General features: G+C 47.9%; 1 protein-coding gene across 1 annotated transcript in view; it reads right to left on the bottom strand.

Annotated features, from left to right (window-relative positions):
- Positions 1–15888, bottom strand: part of GTF2F2 (general transcription factor IIF subunit 2) — a 933714-nt gene that overhangs the window by 785289 nt on the left and 132537 nt on the right. The window contains exons 2-3 of the mRNA XM_086935014.1: positions 10738–10811; positions 9322–9340 (exon numbers count right to left, since the gene is read on the bottom strand). Of these exons, the coding sequence (XP_086791140.1) occupies positions 9322–9340; positions 10738–10811 (93 nt within the window). The remainder of the gene's footprint in view (positions 1–9321; positions 9341–10737; positions 10812–15888) is intronic.

Consider the following 15888-nt stretch of genomic DNA (forward strand, 5'->3'; position numbering starts at 1 on the left):
CACTGCCGCTGACCCTCCTGGGGCGAGCGGCGCTCTATAAAATGATGGCTCTCCCCAGGTTTCTCTATGTACTTGAAAACTCCCCGTATGTGGTAAACCCACAGTACTTTCGACAGGTAGCGGCTTTAGTCTCCAGTCTGCTATGGAGTAATGGTCCAGCGCGGATAGCGCAGACTAAACTGGTCAAGAGCTGGTACGAGGGGGGGATAGCATTACCCAATCTCCAACTATATTACTGGGCATCACAGCTTAAGGTTATTAATAGTTGGATCCATGTTACACGGGAAGACCCTGCATACAAGTCGGATTGGGCACAGCTGGGGACCGAGGGCATGCTCTTGGTGCTGTACAATTACCCGCAAGTGAAAGCTCTACTTGGCCCAACGCTCCACACGGCGACACTTTGGCACGCGGCGCAAACACACCTGGGATGGAAGGGTAAAATCACCAAGCTCACCCCGTTATGTGACACTAAAACACTGGGTAATCTGCGGGCCTGTAAAGGGTTTACGAGGTGGGATGATATAGGGATCTCGGTGGTGGGGGACCTTTGGGACAAAGGCACGGTTATTCCTTTCACACAGCTCCAACAACAATACGGCCTGAGCCCCACTGAAACATACCGGTATGTACAAATCAGGCATGCTCTACTGCGAGCAATCCCACCAGACACCACACCCCCAGAATCTTCGCCACTAGAGGACAGACTACTCACCGAATTCATGGAACAGAAAGCGACCTCACTCACGTACAGAAAGCTGATTAATAACATGCCAGATCCCGCACAAAAACTTTAAGAGAAATGGGTGGGAGAATTAGGTGACCTGGACGAAACGGAATGGAACGAGGCACTGGCCTCGCCGCGGGAAGTAGGAATATCGGCTAGATTCCGCCTGGTACAACTCAAGGTGTTACATCGCACCTACTACACCCGCACTCTACTACACAAAATACAGAGGGCACCACACCCATACTGCCTCAGGGGATGCGGGGAGGAAGGAACGCTCATCCACACGTTATGGGAATGTCCACAGATCAGGGAATTCTGGAGGCAGATTATGCGTACAGTCTCACAGGCCATCAATGTGTCTGTCCTGCTGGAACCTCGTAAATGCCTGCTAAACGTCTGGGACCCAACAGACCTAAACAGGTATGGACAGCTGTGGGTCACACTAGCAGTGACAGTGGCCAAACGGGACATTGCACAGAGGTGGGGCGCCCCGGAATTGCCGACGATGGCAGGGTGGATAAGAAACATGGACCTCCTCATGGTGAAGGAAAGAGCAGTGTATGTGTTAAGAGCTTGCCCCCGCAAGTGGAATCAGGTATGGACGCCGTGGAACAAATATAGGGGCGAACCATGTGAGGCTTTGCCAGAGGGTGAGGACTCGGAATCAGAAGAGGAGGAGGACTAGTGGCAGTGGTGGTGCCGGCGTGCTGATGAGGGGGGCCGGGAAACGGCGGGTGCACACCGCTAACATAGGTGCCGTACTAAAGGACTGAGTCTGTATGACAATGTATGTAGATGAACACACTTAATTGCACAACGATGACCATTGTTGGGTTTAATGTTGGTTTTACTTTCTTTTTCTTCCTTTTTTGATTTGATGCCGGACAACTGTATCAGAACCGCATTATTGGGGTAGTTGTCGTGGATAGGGGGCAAAACTGGGCCGCAATGTGTAAATGCTTATTTTGCTCACTGTTCTATTACGAAGCCGTTGCCGGCACTGATAGTTGCTGATGTAAAAAGTGTTCAATCTTTGCCCTCGTGGGGGCACGTACTGTTGATATGTAAATGCAACTACCGAATGACAGTATGAATATCTTTTTTTGAACTCCTGACAATAAAGAATAAAAAAAAAAAAAAAATCGACATGGACTAAGCAGAGAACATATAGACGGTCTAAAAAGCCTGGAGAGGATGGGCTCCCAAGAACTTTGGCATCATGCACCTGTGCTACGTCCTTGGCTCAGCGCCGACCGACGTTGGTCTGAACCACTGAGACTTTCTAGGCCCTGATTGGTGCCAACATGTGAGATAAGCCAGAAAAAAATTGAACCCACTCTCAAAGTAACAAAAAGAGTAAATCCCACCATGCAGCTATGCACACTGCTACTGGACTAAAAGCAGCATGAAGTGGCTTTTTCTTCAAAGAATCAATAATTCCTCTATTGATAGAGGGTTCTTGTTGATTGAGTGAATCGAGGGATAATTCGCTTTTTGTTTCTTCAAATGTAAATGTACAGGAATTTATATAGCGCAAATCACCGAGCGGTTTCTAAGCGCTTGCTTAGGGAACCCGTCCTGGTATTCTCCTGTGAGATAACCCCGGCAGGGTATCCGCAAGGTGAAAGCCAGGCATCCCGCCGCGAGGGGCCATTGTGGAGATAAAGCAAGCTATTGCATAGAGTCGCAGAGTGTGAACCCGTGAATCGAGTAGGCACCGGAGAGAGAATTGTAGAGTCCATGGACATTTTTAGGACTCAAGACCCCGCCGAGCCGGGAATTGAACCCTAGTCCCGGGCTGACCTCTGCTTCCATGTCTGCCTCCTCTAACCAGTGAGCCACACTTCTCCACTCAAAGATACAATACACACAGTGAGAGGTGAATGGCACAGTAGCTGTGGGAGGTGGCCCATGAGAGATCCAGCTCCCACCACTCTCAACAGGTTCCCTGCTTTGGGGCTCGCTCACACATTTGGTTAGACACCTTTTAAGGCAGCTTTTCCTTCTCCAGTCACACCACACCAATGGATATGTCACCCCACCAGTGTGTCCATCCGGAACATGCCTCCCTAGTGAAAGGACATAGTTGTGGGTGGGGTGTGTAGTTAGTAATGGTGTCATGTTCTTCAAATGGATAGCAGCAGTCTCTCCCACAGCTACTTACTAACAGCAGGCTAAGGGGGAACATACACAACAACAAAGCACTTCCATAAGAGTGTTTGGTAGCTTCACTGTCCATCTATCGAACTCCATATATGGATTTATACAACTGCTGGCCAATCAGATGTTGAACTGCCATACAGAGAAAATACTCTTTCAACAAGACATAAGCTTGTTACTCCAAATGACTATCCTTGGGGTGATCTAAAACGTGAATGACATTTTTAACAACCAACAGCAGATGAGGCCTGAGCCAAAGCTCCTCTTTATGTATATTGTTCAACAATGACATATGTGGTGATAATAGCTAAAGAGGTCTCTAGCGAGACCCAATATGGGTGTTACGAAATTTCAATCCTTGACATGTCAAGCTGCAATCCCAGATACTTAAACCCCACATTTTTTAACATGAATCTTCACCATACCTAGTCTCACCCAACCCGACTCAGCCAAATATCCCAAAAGTAAGATAGAACCGAAACAGAAATAAGACAGCTTCTGCCCAGTTATGCCAGTTCACCAACCATTCACCAGGAAAATGGAATTCCCATTGCCCAATGCCCAGCTCATATTGCCTGAAGTCATGGGCAACAACTTTTCATGTTTGTGTTCTTACTGGACAAGTAGGAACAATCCCTGCAGAACAAACCATTTGGCAGACAGTTTACAGTAATACAGAATGGAATTGTGAAAAATAGTGTTTCGCAATTATAGAAAGGCTTATATCCATATGAATAAGTTGTTCAAACTTGTATATAGGATTCATTAATACAAAGCCTTTACTCTTAGGATCAAAATTATTAATATTATCAATTACTATTAGGATTGAACTGTAAGGGAACTGAGCTAGCTTAGCTTGCATTACTGACAGTGGTTCCACAACAAAAACCATGTTCACATCTTTGCAAAATGTATGCATTTGAGGTTATTTATAATATTCCAATTGTGCTATATGATTATATTCAAAAGGGACAAGTGGATTTTTGTAAAGGATATGTAGATTCATGGAGATTACATCCATTGTACAAGTTAATATTTTTTAAATTTCCAAACTCCCGATTCATTCTTCAGAGGGCCAAAATTCAGATCAGTGTGTATTCTTTCTTCAGGGACATCCAGTGCTCCCCCAAAAGGCAATGGGATCCTAACCTGTCCAAGAACCATCTGAGTTGCATCTCCACCTCAAGCACCAACTTCCTTATTACTACCTACTCAACAGCCCTTTCCTCCTGCAGGCACTAACTTCCACTGGCCATAGCCGCCAAAGTTTCAATCTGCTATGAGTGACATTTTCATAATTTGAGTGTAATTAGGAGTGACATTTCAACGACTATGAGTGACACTTTCTTGCAAGCCCAATCAAGCAATGGAAACAGGAAAACATAAATATCAGAAATTACAACCATTTTGCTTGCGTGAAAGGGTTCTAGAGCAAAGGCAGAAGGATAGGTCAACGTTACCATAGCCTGTAGGATGCATGCGCCACCTCAGTTCTCCTGCACCCTCTAAGGACTAACTCCATGCTAGTCACCCTATGCACAGCAGTGTGACGTCAAATGCCACATTAAGAACTGAGTCATGTGTTGCTCTCTCATTTCGTGTGCTCCTCAATCCCTCCCCTGCCTGATGCAACTAGGGTGACCAACCGTCCCTAATTTTCACGGACAGTCCGTAATTTCGGCCGTCTGTCCGTTGTCCGTGAAGGAATCTTTAACGGACGCCATTTGTCCGTCATTTTAACAGGGCGCCGGTTGCCTCACCCTGAAGCCGGTAAAGCTTGCACCCACCTCTTTTCTTCACTCCGATGCTGCACCAAAGCTCCTCAGATGCCCCGCAGCACTGTAGAGGCACAGCGGGATGGCACCCTCACACCTCCAGCCCTTGATGACCAGTTAAAAGGTGCTTCGAAGGTGACTGAGAGGGAGGGTCTGCAGCTTCAGGAGCAGCGACATCTATTCACATGCAAACAGCCCTGAATGCGTCACGTCTCTGCTATTTAAAGGAGGGCTCACACATTCCATTTCTACCCAGGGCCCCAAACATCCGAGACTCGGCCAGATTACACCCCTGATTACACCGAGGCAGCACGTGGTTCTCTTTACGGAGCGTAATTACTGTCACTAAATTGTAAGCAAACCTCGGTTCTTCAAACATGCATTCTATAATGTAATACAATAAAGAAATGGCACAATCGCACCCACACTCATTAACAAAGTATGGAGGACAATCAGTTCAATCAGTTCTCTCGGAGAATCTCCTGTAAGTACTGTACATCACAGTGGGGGGTGGCATTTTGGACAGAGAGCCTGTCTTCTCGTTGTCTTGTGCAGGAGGGGGCGAGGAGCCCAAGATGATACTTGAATACTGCATGCCCACCCCTGTTCCCACCCTGGTGGATCCTGTTCCCCCTCCTGTGATGGCTCCTGCCCCCCCCCCCACCCCCGTGATGGATCCAGTCCCCTCCTGCCCCCCCCCCCTGCCACTGATGGTTCCTGCCCCCCCCCCAGTGATAACTCCTGCCCCCCTCCCCCCCCCGCCTGTGAAGGCTCCTGTCCCCCTCCTGTGGTGGATCCTGGATCTGCCCTGAGTGGCTTCTGTCCCAGTCCTGGAACGGCCCCTGTAGCGAGGGTGGAGTTCTTGATGGGCCTCTTCTCAAAAGGGCTCAGCTGAAAATTAATATGGAAAGGTCGGCGAGTAAGTAAGTGAAGGGATGGGTGAATGGCTGGATAAATTATTGAAAGGGTGAATGGATGAATGAAAGATTGAATAAATGGATAATGAGAGAGGATGGATGGATTGATGAGTGAGGGGGAAGGATGGAGAGAAAATGTAAATAGCTGGATGTATGGGTGGTAGGGTAGCTAGTTGATGGATGAGGGGAAGGATGATGGATGAGGGGAAGGATGATGGATGAGGGGAAGGATGATGGATGAGGAGAAGGATGGATGGGTGAGGGGAAGAATGGATGATGGAAGAAAGAAAGGATGGATGGATGAGGAGAAGGATGGATGGATGGATGGATGGATGGATGGATGGATGGATGGATGGATGGATGGATGGGAAGGATAAATGGATGGGATGGATGGGTGAGGGGAAGGATGGATGCTGGATGAAAGGAAGGAAAGATGAGGGGAAGGATGGATGGATGAGGGGAAGGATGGATGGATGAGGGGAAGGATGGATGGATGGATGGATGAGGAGATGGATGGATGAGGGGATGGATGGATGAGGGGAAGGAAGGAAGGATGGATGGGTGAGGGGATGGTTGGATGGGTGAGGGGATGGATGAGGGGATGGATGGATGAGGGGATGGATAGAGGGGAAGGATGGATGGATGGGTTGGTGGATGGATGGATGATGAGGGGAAGGATGGATGATGAGGGGAAGGATGGATGGATGGATGATGAGAGGATGGATGGATGATGAGGGGGTGGGTGAAAGGATGGATGATGAGGGGAAGGGTGGATGGATGGATGATGAGGGGGTGGGTGAAAGGATGGATGGATGATGAGGGGAAGGGTGGATGGATGGATGATGAGGGGGTGGGTGAAAGGAAGGATGGATGAGGGGAAGGATGGATGGATGAGGGGATGGATGGATGAGGGGATGGATGGATGAGGGGAAGGAAGGATGGATGGGTGAGGGGATGGTTGGATGGGTGAGGGGATGGATGAGGGATGGATGGATGGATGAGGGGATGGATAGAGGGGAAGGATGGATGGATGGGTGATGAGAGGAAGGGTGGATGGATGGATGATGGGGGGAAGGGTGGATGGATGGATGGATGGATGATGAGGGGGTGGGTGAAAGGATGGATGGATGGATGATGAGGGGAAGGGTGGATGGATGGATGATGAGGGGGTTGGTGAAAGGATGGGTGGATAGATGGATGATGAGGGAATGGATGGATGATGAGGGGGTGGGTGAAAGGATGGATGGATGATGAGGGGAAGGCTGGATAGATGATGAGTGGGTGGGTAGAAGGATGGATGGATGGATGATGAGGGAAAAGGATGGATGAATGATAAGGGAAAAGAATGGATGGATGATGAGGGGAAGGATGGATGGATGATGAGGGGACGGATGGATGGATGATGGGTGGATGGAGAGTCGGTGGGTGAAAGGCTGGATGATGAGTGGGTGGGTGAAAGGATGGATGGATGATGAGTGGGTGGATGAAAGGATGGATGGATGGATGAGTGGGTGGGTGAAAGGATGGATGGTGGGTGGGTGAAAGGGTGGATGGTGGGTGGGTGGGTGGATGGGTGGGTGGATGATGGGTGGGTAGGTGGATGAGTGAAATGATGGATGGATTGATGGATTGATAAGTGCAAGGGTGAATGAATGGACGTAGGAGTGAAAGGGTGGATGTAAGGATGGATGAGTGAGTGAAAGGGAGGGTAGATGGACAAAAGGATGAATAGATGTGTGAAGGGGTGAAATGATAGATGGATGAGTGATAGGGTCAATGGATGGTTTCATGAGTGGATGTGTAGATTGAGGGATGGGTGGGTGGATGGATGGATGGAAGGAAGGATGGATGGCTAAGTGAAAGGGTCGATGGAGAGAGAAAGGGAGGATGGATGGATGACTAAAATAGTGGATGGGTGGAAGGATAGGTAAGTGAAAGGATGGCTGGATTGGTGAAAGGGTAAATGGCTGAATGGATGAGTGAATGGATGGATGGGATGAAGAGTAGATGGATAAGTGTACAGATGGATAGGGTGAAAGGATGGATGGATTGATAATGGAGGATGAGTGAAAGGATGGATGAGGGGATGGATGAAGGGATGGATGAGTGAAATGATAGATGGAAGGATACATGATGAATAGGTTTGCAAACGGTTGAATATGTTTGGAAATGGCTGGGCTTACTTATATACTACTGCGCGACCTCCGATGTATCTGTAAAACGTACCTATTGTCCTGAAGTTTTGTCCTGAATTTTGACCTCCTGTCCTGAATTTGTGTCCTGAATTTTGACCCTTTGTCCTGAATTTTTACACTCACCGTCCTGAATTTGCACCAATGCCAGTTGGTCACCCTAGATGCAACCGCTAAACTGAAAACACACACACACGTGACGGGTAGTCCAGGTTTACAGTTAAAAAAACAAAAGTCTCTGCATTCCGTCTTTTCTGCTAATTGCCTGGAGGATGCATTGCGCGTATAGCTTGGATCCTCTCAGTGGGCCAGTCGGTCCAGTCACAGGTCACTCGCCTGCCTTTTAAAAGCAGCACACAAGTCAGTGATGTCAGTGCCCCGCCTGCAACCCCAGCAACAAACTTGGAGGTAGGTAAGGGGACTTGGTCATGTCGGTCAGGGACCAGGGGGGGGGGGGGGGGGGGGGGAGGGGTGAATTGTGGCTGCTGAAGTACTGGTAGGTGGGCAGCGCAAGTCAGGACTTGAAAAAACTTCCTGCCGGCAAGCATGACCTCCTCCATGATCGTCCATGGACCATACTGTGGTGGCAGCGAGCCAGCTCATCAACTGGAAAAAAAAGCTGCTGCTGTGCTCTGTGGCCAATCACAATCCATAATAGGCAAGGCACCGCCCGGGACCCACTAGTATACAGTGCTGCCAGGTGAAATAAAAATGTTATCCAAGATGCGCTGGCACTCGGATTATGGAAAGTCATTCCTTGGGCTCGCACCTATCACAGAGTAATCAAAGACTGGCAAAAAGTAAACAAGGCTCGCCATCAGAGTACGCTCTTTGCTGGCAGCACAGTGCACTCGCTGCCACTGTGCTCGTAGCGCTGCAGCTCCTCATGGTCGAGCGCTCCGTAGGGTGGTCTTGGGGCACTAGAAGATGTGGGACTAATGCATTTTAGTCCAGTGATGCGGACACTAGCACTAAAATGCATTAGTCGAAGGGCTTGAAATTATGAGCTGCAAGATTAAAGTCCCAGTGAGTAAAGGACGTTCACACACTAAATTGCATATTGAATGCAAGACATCAATGTTTTTACTCAGTTATAGCAAAGTAAGCATAGACTGGTACAACTAAATGATAAACAATGTCTTCTACAAAATAAAATAAAGATAACTGAACATGACATAGGTAAAATTATTGTTCTAATCAGTTTTGTGTTTCAAGGACACAGCGATAATTAACAAGCAACATCTTTTCAACATAATGTGGAATTATTACAATGTTTAAGATCGTCCTTTAACAAGCAGTAGCACCCTAGACTGCTTACCAGAATGCATTATATCAGAACAGTCATCAGCTGCCAATCAAGAATTTCACCCTGTTTAGCAACCATAATAAATGGAAACGATGTACTTGTAAAATAGTTGATTCCTGCAAAGGCCTTTATAGAAGAGTGTTGGACTTAATCCCAAAATTATAGTCCGTGATAGAATTAGTTTGATACCATTATGTAAAAAACACTCGACAAATTAAATTTTTACCAGAAAAACACTCACCTCAGTCTTTCCTTGATTTCTGTTTAAAAAAAGATAAGAAAAAGTAAAACACTGCTTAGGGCTGATTATATATTAAACCTAATACCACTTTCAAACACCAGACTAAGACTCAGACTATTGGAAGTAGCACTCAGATGCATAACACAGAACAAATTGTGTTTCACACCTATCTGAACTTGCAGAACAACATGGCTACCTAATACGTTTCAAAAGCAGAGATGGGTTCTGAATAAAATGCAAAACTTCACACAAAAAAAATATGACCAGCACAAAAAACTATTTGCTCCAAAGAGGTTGGCCACATTGGCATACCACTGCAATCAACAAGATGATGGTCGGTGGCACTGATTTTCCTCTTAAGAAAGTAGACCGCAATTATTTAGAAATACAGGAGCAAAGAGGTGTGATAAGACAAGGCAGTACAAAATAGAGCACCAGAAAACCAACCATCAACATCTTTAGGGGACCAGATAGTTTGCATCGCCTACAATGATCCTGAGCCGGTGGGTTCTACGCAAAAAATTGCATCTACAAGTACACTTTCTGCAGGCAAGGAATGACTAGACTTTAATCCATGGTTCTCAGTACAGTATGCATAACTCCGAGCCATGCAACATGGAAAGCACAGGATTAAGTAGAAAAAGGCCTTAAACATCCCACAATCTCAGATCCACATTAAATCCCAACGTTCCAGCAGGACAGACACTATGCCTACTATGCAGATGCGAATAAGGTAATGGAAACACGACCTGAAATATTTGTGCATAAGCAGTTAAATCTTCCTAGCAGAAGCAACAAAATATATATATCTTATTTTTTTTTTTGCACAATATTCCATCATAAAAATTCCTAGTGATAGGCACCATAAATGACAAACCTGCAGAGGGCACATATGCACCTGCAACAATGGCGCCCCAGCAGTGGCGCGATATTCATAATTACCACTGTGATCAGTGATAGTGCCACAAACAAGCAGGTTCATATCAAACAAATGGAATGTTTTGTTTTTTAAAAGTACAATAGGGTCTATGCGGTAATTACTTATAAAAGGCTCTATATAAATCTATCTATATATACCTTTATATTCATATCTCTCTATCTCTATATATATATATATATATATATATATATATATATATATATATATATATATATATATATATATATATATATTCCCAGTCTCTGTTTCACTGGTCTATCACCACCACCACAGATACACGGACCACCACGCAGCAGATAGTATTCAGTAGGTAGGTTTATTATCTTCCATAGGTCTTATCTCGGCATGACGCGTTTCGGGCAAAGAATGCCCTTGATCACATGAAATAAGGCGCAGCTAGGGATACATAAAGCCATAATGAATCCAGCAAAGCTTAGCAGCACTAAACTCACCATTCATGAATAAAGGAAACTTACTTTGCAATTCTTAATTTCCCAACGTCGCCCCTTCCAGTAGATTTTGCCCACTGCTGAGATAAGTATTTGGGAACCTACGAAAAATGGCAGAAGAGAAAAAAGTATAAGTGAGAACTTCCAGCACCACATATACACTTTTTAGGTCGAGCCTGCCAATGCGCTTGCGCATTGAGCTCGCGAGAGATATTGGGGCTTAACCAGAGCTTAACCATCGGGCGATTTGATGCTGTGCCCGTGATGCTGTGCCCGTGAAAAGCAAGCTCAATGCACAAGCGCATTGACCTAAAAAGCGCGTGCACATCAAAGCCCCCAGCCTCCCTCCCACAGGCATCCCCCAGCGTGCGCTGTGCCTCAGGCATTTCTCCTCCCCTAATTTATTCACAGCTTTCACTTTGACGGCCGCCAGGCCGTCTCTCGCCTCACGCTTATCACACCCCCCCTTCTCTCTAGCACGCTATGCGCTTGCGCATTGAGCTTGTTTCTACATGGAAGACTTTGCATCCGACTAAATAAATCTCTTGGTGCCTGCTGCCCTTACGTAAGCAGGAAACATCTGATTTAAATTATAGCTAGCCCCAATGCTGATCTGACTACTCATGCCCAGTGTCTACTGTGTGGATTCTACATGCAATACATTTTCAGAACCCAGCGATTCATCCAATCATTTATTCACTGGATCTGTGCCTTTGACCCTGCACAGTAATCTGGTGTTTGGCTTTGTGCTATACAAATACCAGGTACACGCATTGAGCTGTTTGCTAATCTTAAGTAAATTGTTTTTATTTTACTTTGAGGGACGTAAAAGCGAAACCGCATGATATCTGGCTATTACCTCTGTGAAAATGCCCTCATTGTTTAAATAAAAAACACAAGATTGCTCGACTAGAAATGTTTTTTTATTTTGCTGTTAAAAGTAAGATTCGAAAAAAAACGAAAAACGCAAGAGCAACTATTATTTTGCCGCGCCGCGCCAATGCTTGTTTTTATTATTACTGAGGCTTTTTAAAGCGTGTTCCAGCTCTCCTTCAGCTCCTCCTCTCCGCCCCCTTCCCTGCTGCTATTTTACACCAGGTTTTCACTCTGCCTTCAATTACGGCTTCGTTTCCTTCTCTTCAGACAGCTTCTCACAGCTTTGATGTTCTCAGTGGGCTGGGTCTCGATATTTGAATTACTCCAGCTTGTCTTGTTTGTAAAGCAATCCTGCGTAGCCATTTGTTTGCAGGATACACGTAATTAGCTGTAATAAGCAAACCTTAGCGAGCGTATCAGAAGGAATTATTTTGAAGGAGAAATTCCTTTTAACAATTATTTCTAATAAGGGCAGATTATCCCCCACTCCATCCATCCCCCACTCCATCCATCCATCCCCGCACTCCATCCATCCCCCACTCCATCCATCCATCCATCCATCCATCCCCGCACTCCATCCATCCCCCACTCATCCATCCATCCATTCCCCCGACTCCATCCATCCATCCATTCCCCCGACTCCATCCATCCATCCATCCATCCATTCCCCCGACTCCATCCATCCATCCATCCATCCATTCCCCCGACTCCATCCATCGATCCATCCATCCATTCCCCCGACTCCATCCATCGATCCATCCATCCATTCCCCCGACTCCATCCATCCATCCATCCATCCATCCCCCCGACTCCATCCATCCATCCATCCATCCATTCCCCCGACTCCATCCATCCATCCATCCATCCATTCCCCCGACTCCATCCATCCATCCATCCATCCATCCATCCATCCATTCCCCCGACTCCATCCATCCATCCATCCATCCATCCATCCATCCATCCATTCCCCCGACTCCATCCATCCATCCATCCATCCATTCCCCCGACTCCATCCATCCATCCATCCATCCATTCCCCCGACTCCATCCATCCATCCATCCATTCCCCCGACTCCATCCATCCATCCATCCATCCATTCCCCCGACTCCATCCATCCATCCATTCCCCCGACTCCATCCATCCATCCATTCCCCCGACTCCATCCATCCATTCCCCCGACTCCATCCATCCATCCATCCATTCCCCCGACTCCATCCATCCATCCATCCATTCCCCCGACTCCATCCATCCATCCATCCATTCCCCCACACTCCATCCATCCATCCATTCCCCCACACTCCATCCATCCATCCATTCCCCCACACTCCATCCATCCATCCATTCCCCCACACTCCATCCATCCATCCATCCATCCATTCCCCCACACTCCATCCATCCATCCATCCATCCATTCCCCCACACTCCATCCCTCCCTCCCCCGCCCCACACTCCATACCTCCCTCCCCCGCCCCACACTCCATACCTCCATCCCCCGCCCCACACTCCACCCCCGCCCCACACTCCACCCCTCGCCCACACTCCACCCCTCGCCCACACTCCACCCCTCGCCCACACTCCACCCCTCGCCCACACTCCACCCCTCGCCCACACTCCACCCCTCGCCCACACTCCACCCCTCGCCCACACTCCACCCCTCGCCCACACTCCACCCCTCGCCCACACTCCACCCCTCGCCCACACTCCACCCCTCGCCCACACTCCACCCCTCGCCCACACTCCATCCCTCGCCCACACTCCATCCCTCGCCCACACTCCATCCCTCGCCCACACTCCATCCCTCGCCCACACTCCATCCCTCGCCCACACTCCATCCCTCGCCCACACTCCATCCCTCGCCCACACTCCATCCCTCGCCCTCTTGCCCTGGCTCTCTCACCCTGCCTCTATCTCTCGCCCTCCCTCTATCTATCTTTCGCCCTCCCTCTATCTATCTTTCGCCCTCCCTCTATCTATCTATCACCCTCACTATCCATTGCATCAACACAGCATCACTCAGGGGCACCACAACATCACTGAACGCCACAGCATCACTCGTCGTCGCTACAACATCATTCAGAGCCACCACAGCATCAATCTGTGCAACCATTCAACAACAACTGATTCAAATATGCTCTCTCAATGTTTCAAACTTTATTACAAATGCCACAAAAGAATTTAATATTTCACTTCTGTTCTTGTATTTTCATCACAATAAAATACACTAAACAATCTTCCAAAAAGTTATTTGCAAAAGTTTAAGCTATTGCCATTATAAATTACAATAACTTTTATTTAAGTATTAATTATTGAAAAAAATACAACCCATTGTCATTTTTAATATTAATACATCTAAGTCATGTAAATACAACACATATTGCATTACAAATGCTATAGGTGTTACGTTTGCATAAGTTAACACTATTGGCATTGTAAATGACAGTTATTAATTTCGCTATTTTCAAAACAACAACATAAATAAACAAGCATTGGAAATGCAATAGGGCTTGCATTAAAAAAGTTTGAGCTATTGGTCTTATAATTTAAATTTGTTTTATTTATGTGTTATTTTTTTAAAATAGCTAAATTATTAGCTTTGTCATTTACAATGCCAATAGTTATAACTTTCGCAAATGTGACACCTATACCATTTGTAATGCAACATGTTTTGTATTTACGTGACTTAGATGTATTGATATTACAAATACCAATGGCTTTTAATTTTTTAAAATAATTAATACTTAAATAATTTATTTAATTTGTAATGGCAATAGCTTAAACTTTTGTAAATAACTTTTGTGAAGATTATGTTCAGTGTTTTTTATTGTGACGAAAATCCAAGAACAGAAGTGAAATGTTAACATCTTTTTGTGATTTGTAATAAAGCGTGAAAGCTTGAAAACAGTTTGAAACATTGAAAGAACATATTTGAACCAGTGATGCTGTGGTTGCGCTGAGTGATGCTGTGGTGGTGCTGAGTGATGCTGTGGTGGTGCTGAGTGATGCTGTGGTTGCGCTGAGTGATGCTGTGGTTGCGCTGAGTGGTGTGTGCATCGGTGGAGCTTAGTGGGTGCATTAGTGGAGCTTAGTTGGAGCATCGGTGGAGCTGTGTGGTGGGTGCATCGGTGGAGCTGTGTGGAGGGTGCCTCGGCGGAGTTGTGTGGAGGGTGCCTCGGCGGAGTTGTGTGGTGGGTGCATCGGTGGAGCTGTGTGGTGGGTGCTTCGGTGGAGCTGTGTGGTGGGTGCATCTGTGGAGCTGTGTGGTGGGTGCCTCGGTGGAGCTGTGTGGTGGGTGCATCTGTGGAGATGTGTGGTGGGTGCCTTGGTGGAGCTGTGTGGTGGGTGCCTTGGTGGAGCTGTGTGGTGGGTGCATTGGAGGAGCTGTGTGGTGGGTGCATCGGTGGAGCTGTGTGGTGGGTGCATCAGTGGAGCTTTGTGGTGGGTGCATCAGTGGAGCTGTGTCGGTGGAGCTGTGTGGTGGGAGCATCGGTGGAGCTGTGTCGGTGGAGCTGTGTGGTGGGAGCATTGGTGGAGCTGGGTGCATCAGTGGAGCTGTGTCGGTGGAGCTGTGTGGTGGCTGCATCGGTGGAGCTGTGTGGTGGGTGCATCGGTGGAGCTGGGTGGTGGGTGCATCAGTGGAGCTGTGTTGGTGGAGCACTGTGGTGGGTGCATCGGTGGAGCTGAGTGGTGGGGGCATGGTAGAGCTGTGTGGTGGGTGCCTCGGTGGAGCTGTGTGGTGGGTGCATCTGTGGAGCTGTGTGGTGGGTGCATCGGTGGAGCTGTGTGGTGGGTGCATCGGTGGAGCTGTGTGGTGGGTGCCTCGGTGGAGCTGTGTGGTGGGTGCCTCGGTGGAGCTGTGTGGTGGGTGCCTCGGTGGAGCTGTGTGGTGGGTGCCTCGGTGGAGCTGTGTGGTGGGTGCCTCGGTGGAGCTGTGTGGTGGGTGCATCGGTGGAGTTGTGTGGTGGGTGCATTGGTGGAGCTGTGTCGTTGGAGCTGTGTGGTGGCTGCATCGGTGGAGCAGTGTGGTGGGTGCATCAGTGGAACTGGGTGGTGGGTGCATCAGTGGAGCTGTGTCGGTGGAGCTGTGTGGTGGCTGCATCAGTGGAACTGTGTGGTGGGTGCAACGGTGGAGCTGTGTGGTGGGTGCATCGGTGGAGGTGCGTCGGTGGAGTTGTGTGGTGGCTGCATCGGTGGAGCTGTGTGGTGGGTGCATCGGTGGAGCTGTGTGGTGGGTGCAGCGGTGGAGCTGTGTGGTGGGTGCAGTGGTGGAGCTGTGTGGTGGGTGCAGCGGTGGAGCTGTGTGGT

Source organism: Lissotriton vulgaris, chromosome 8, assembly GCF_964263255.1.
Source record: "Lissotriton vulgaris chromosome 8, aLisVul1.2, whole genome shotgun sequence".
Taxonomy (NCBI): domain Eukaryota; kingdom Metazoa; phylum Chordata; class Amphibia; order Caudata; family Salamandridae; genus Lissotriton; species Lissotriton vulgaris.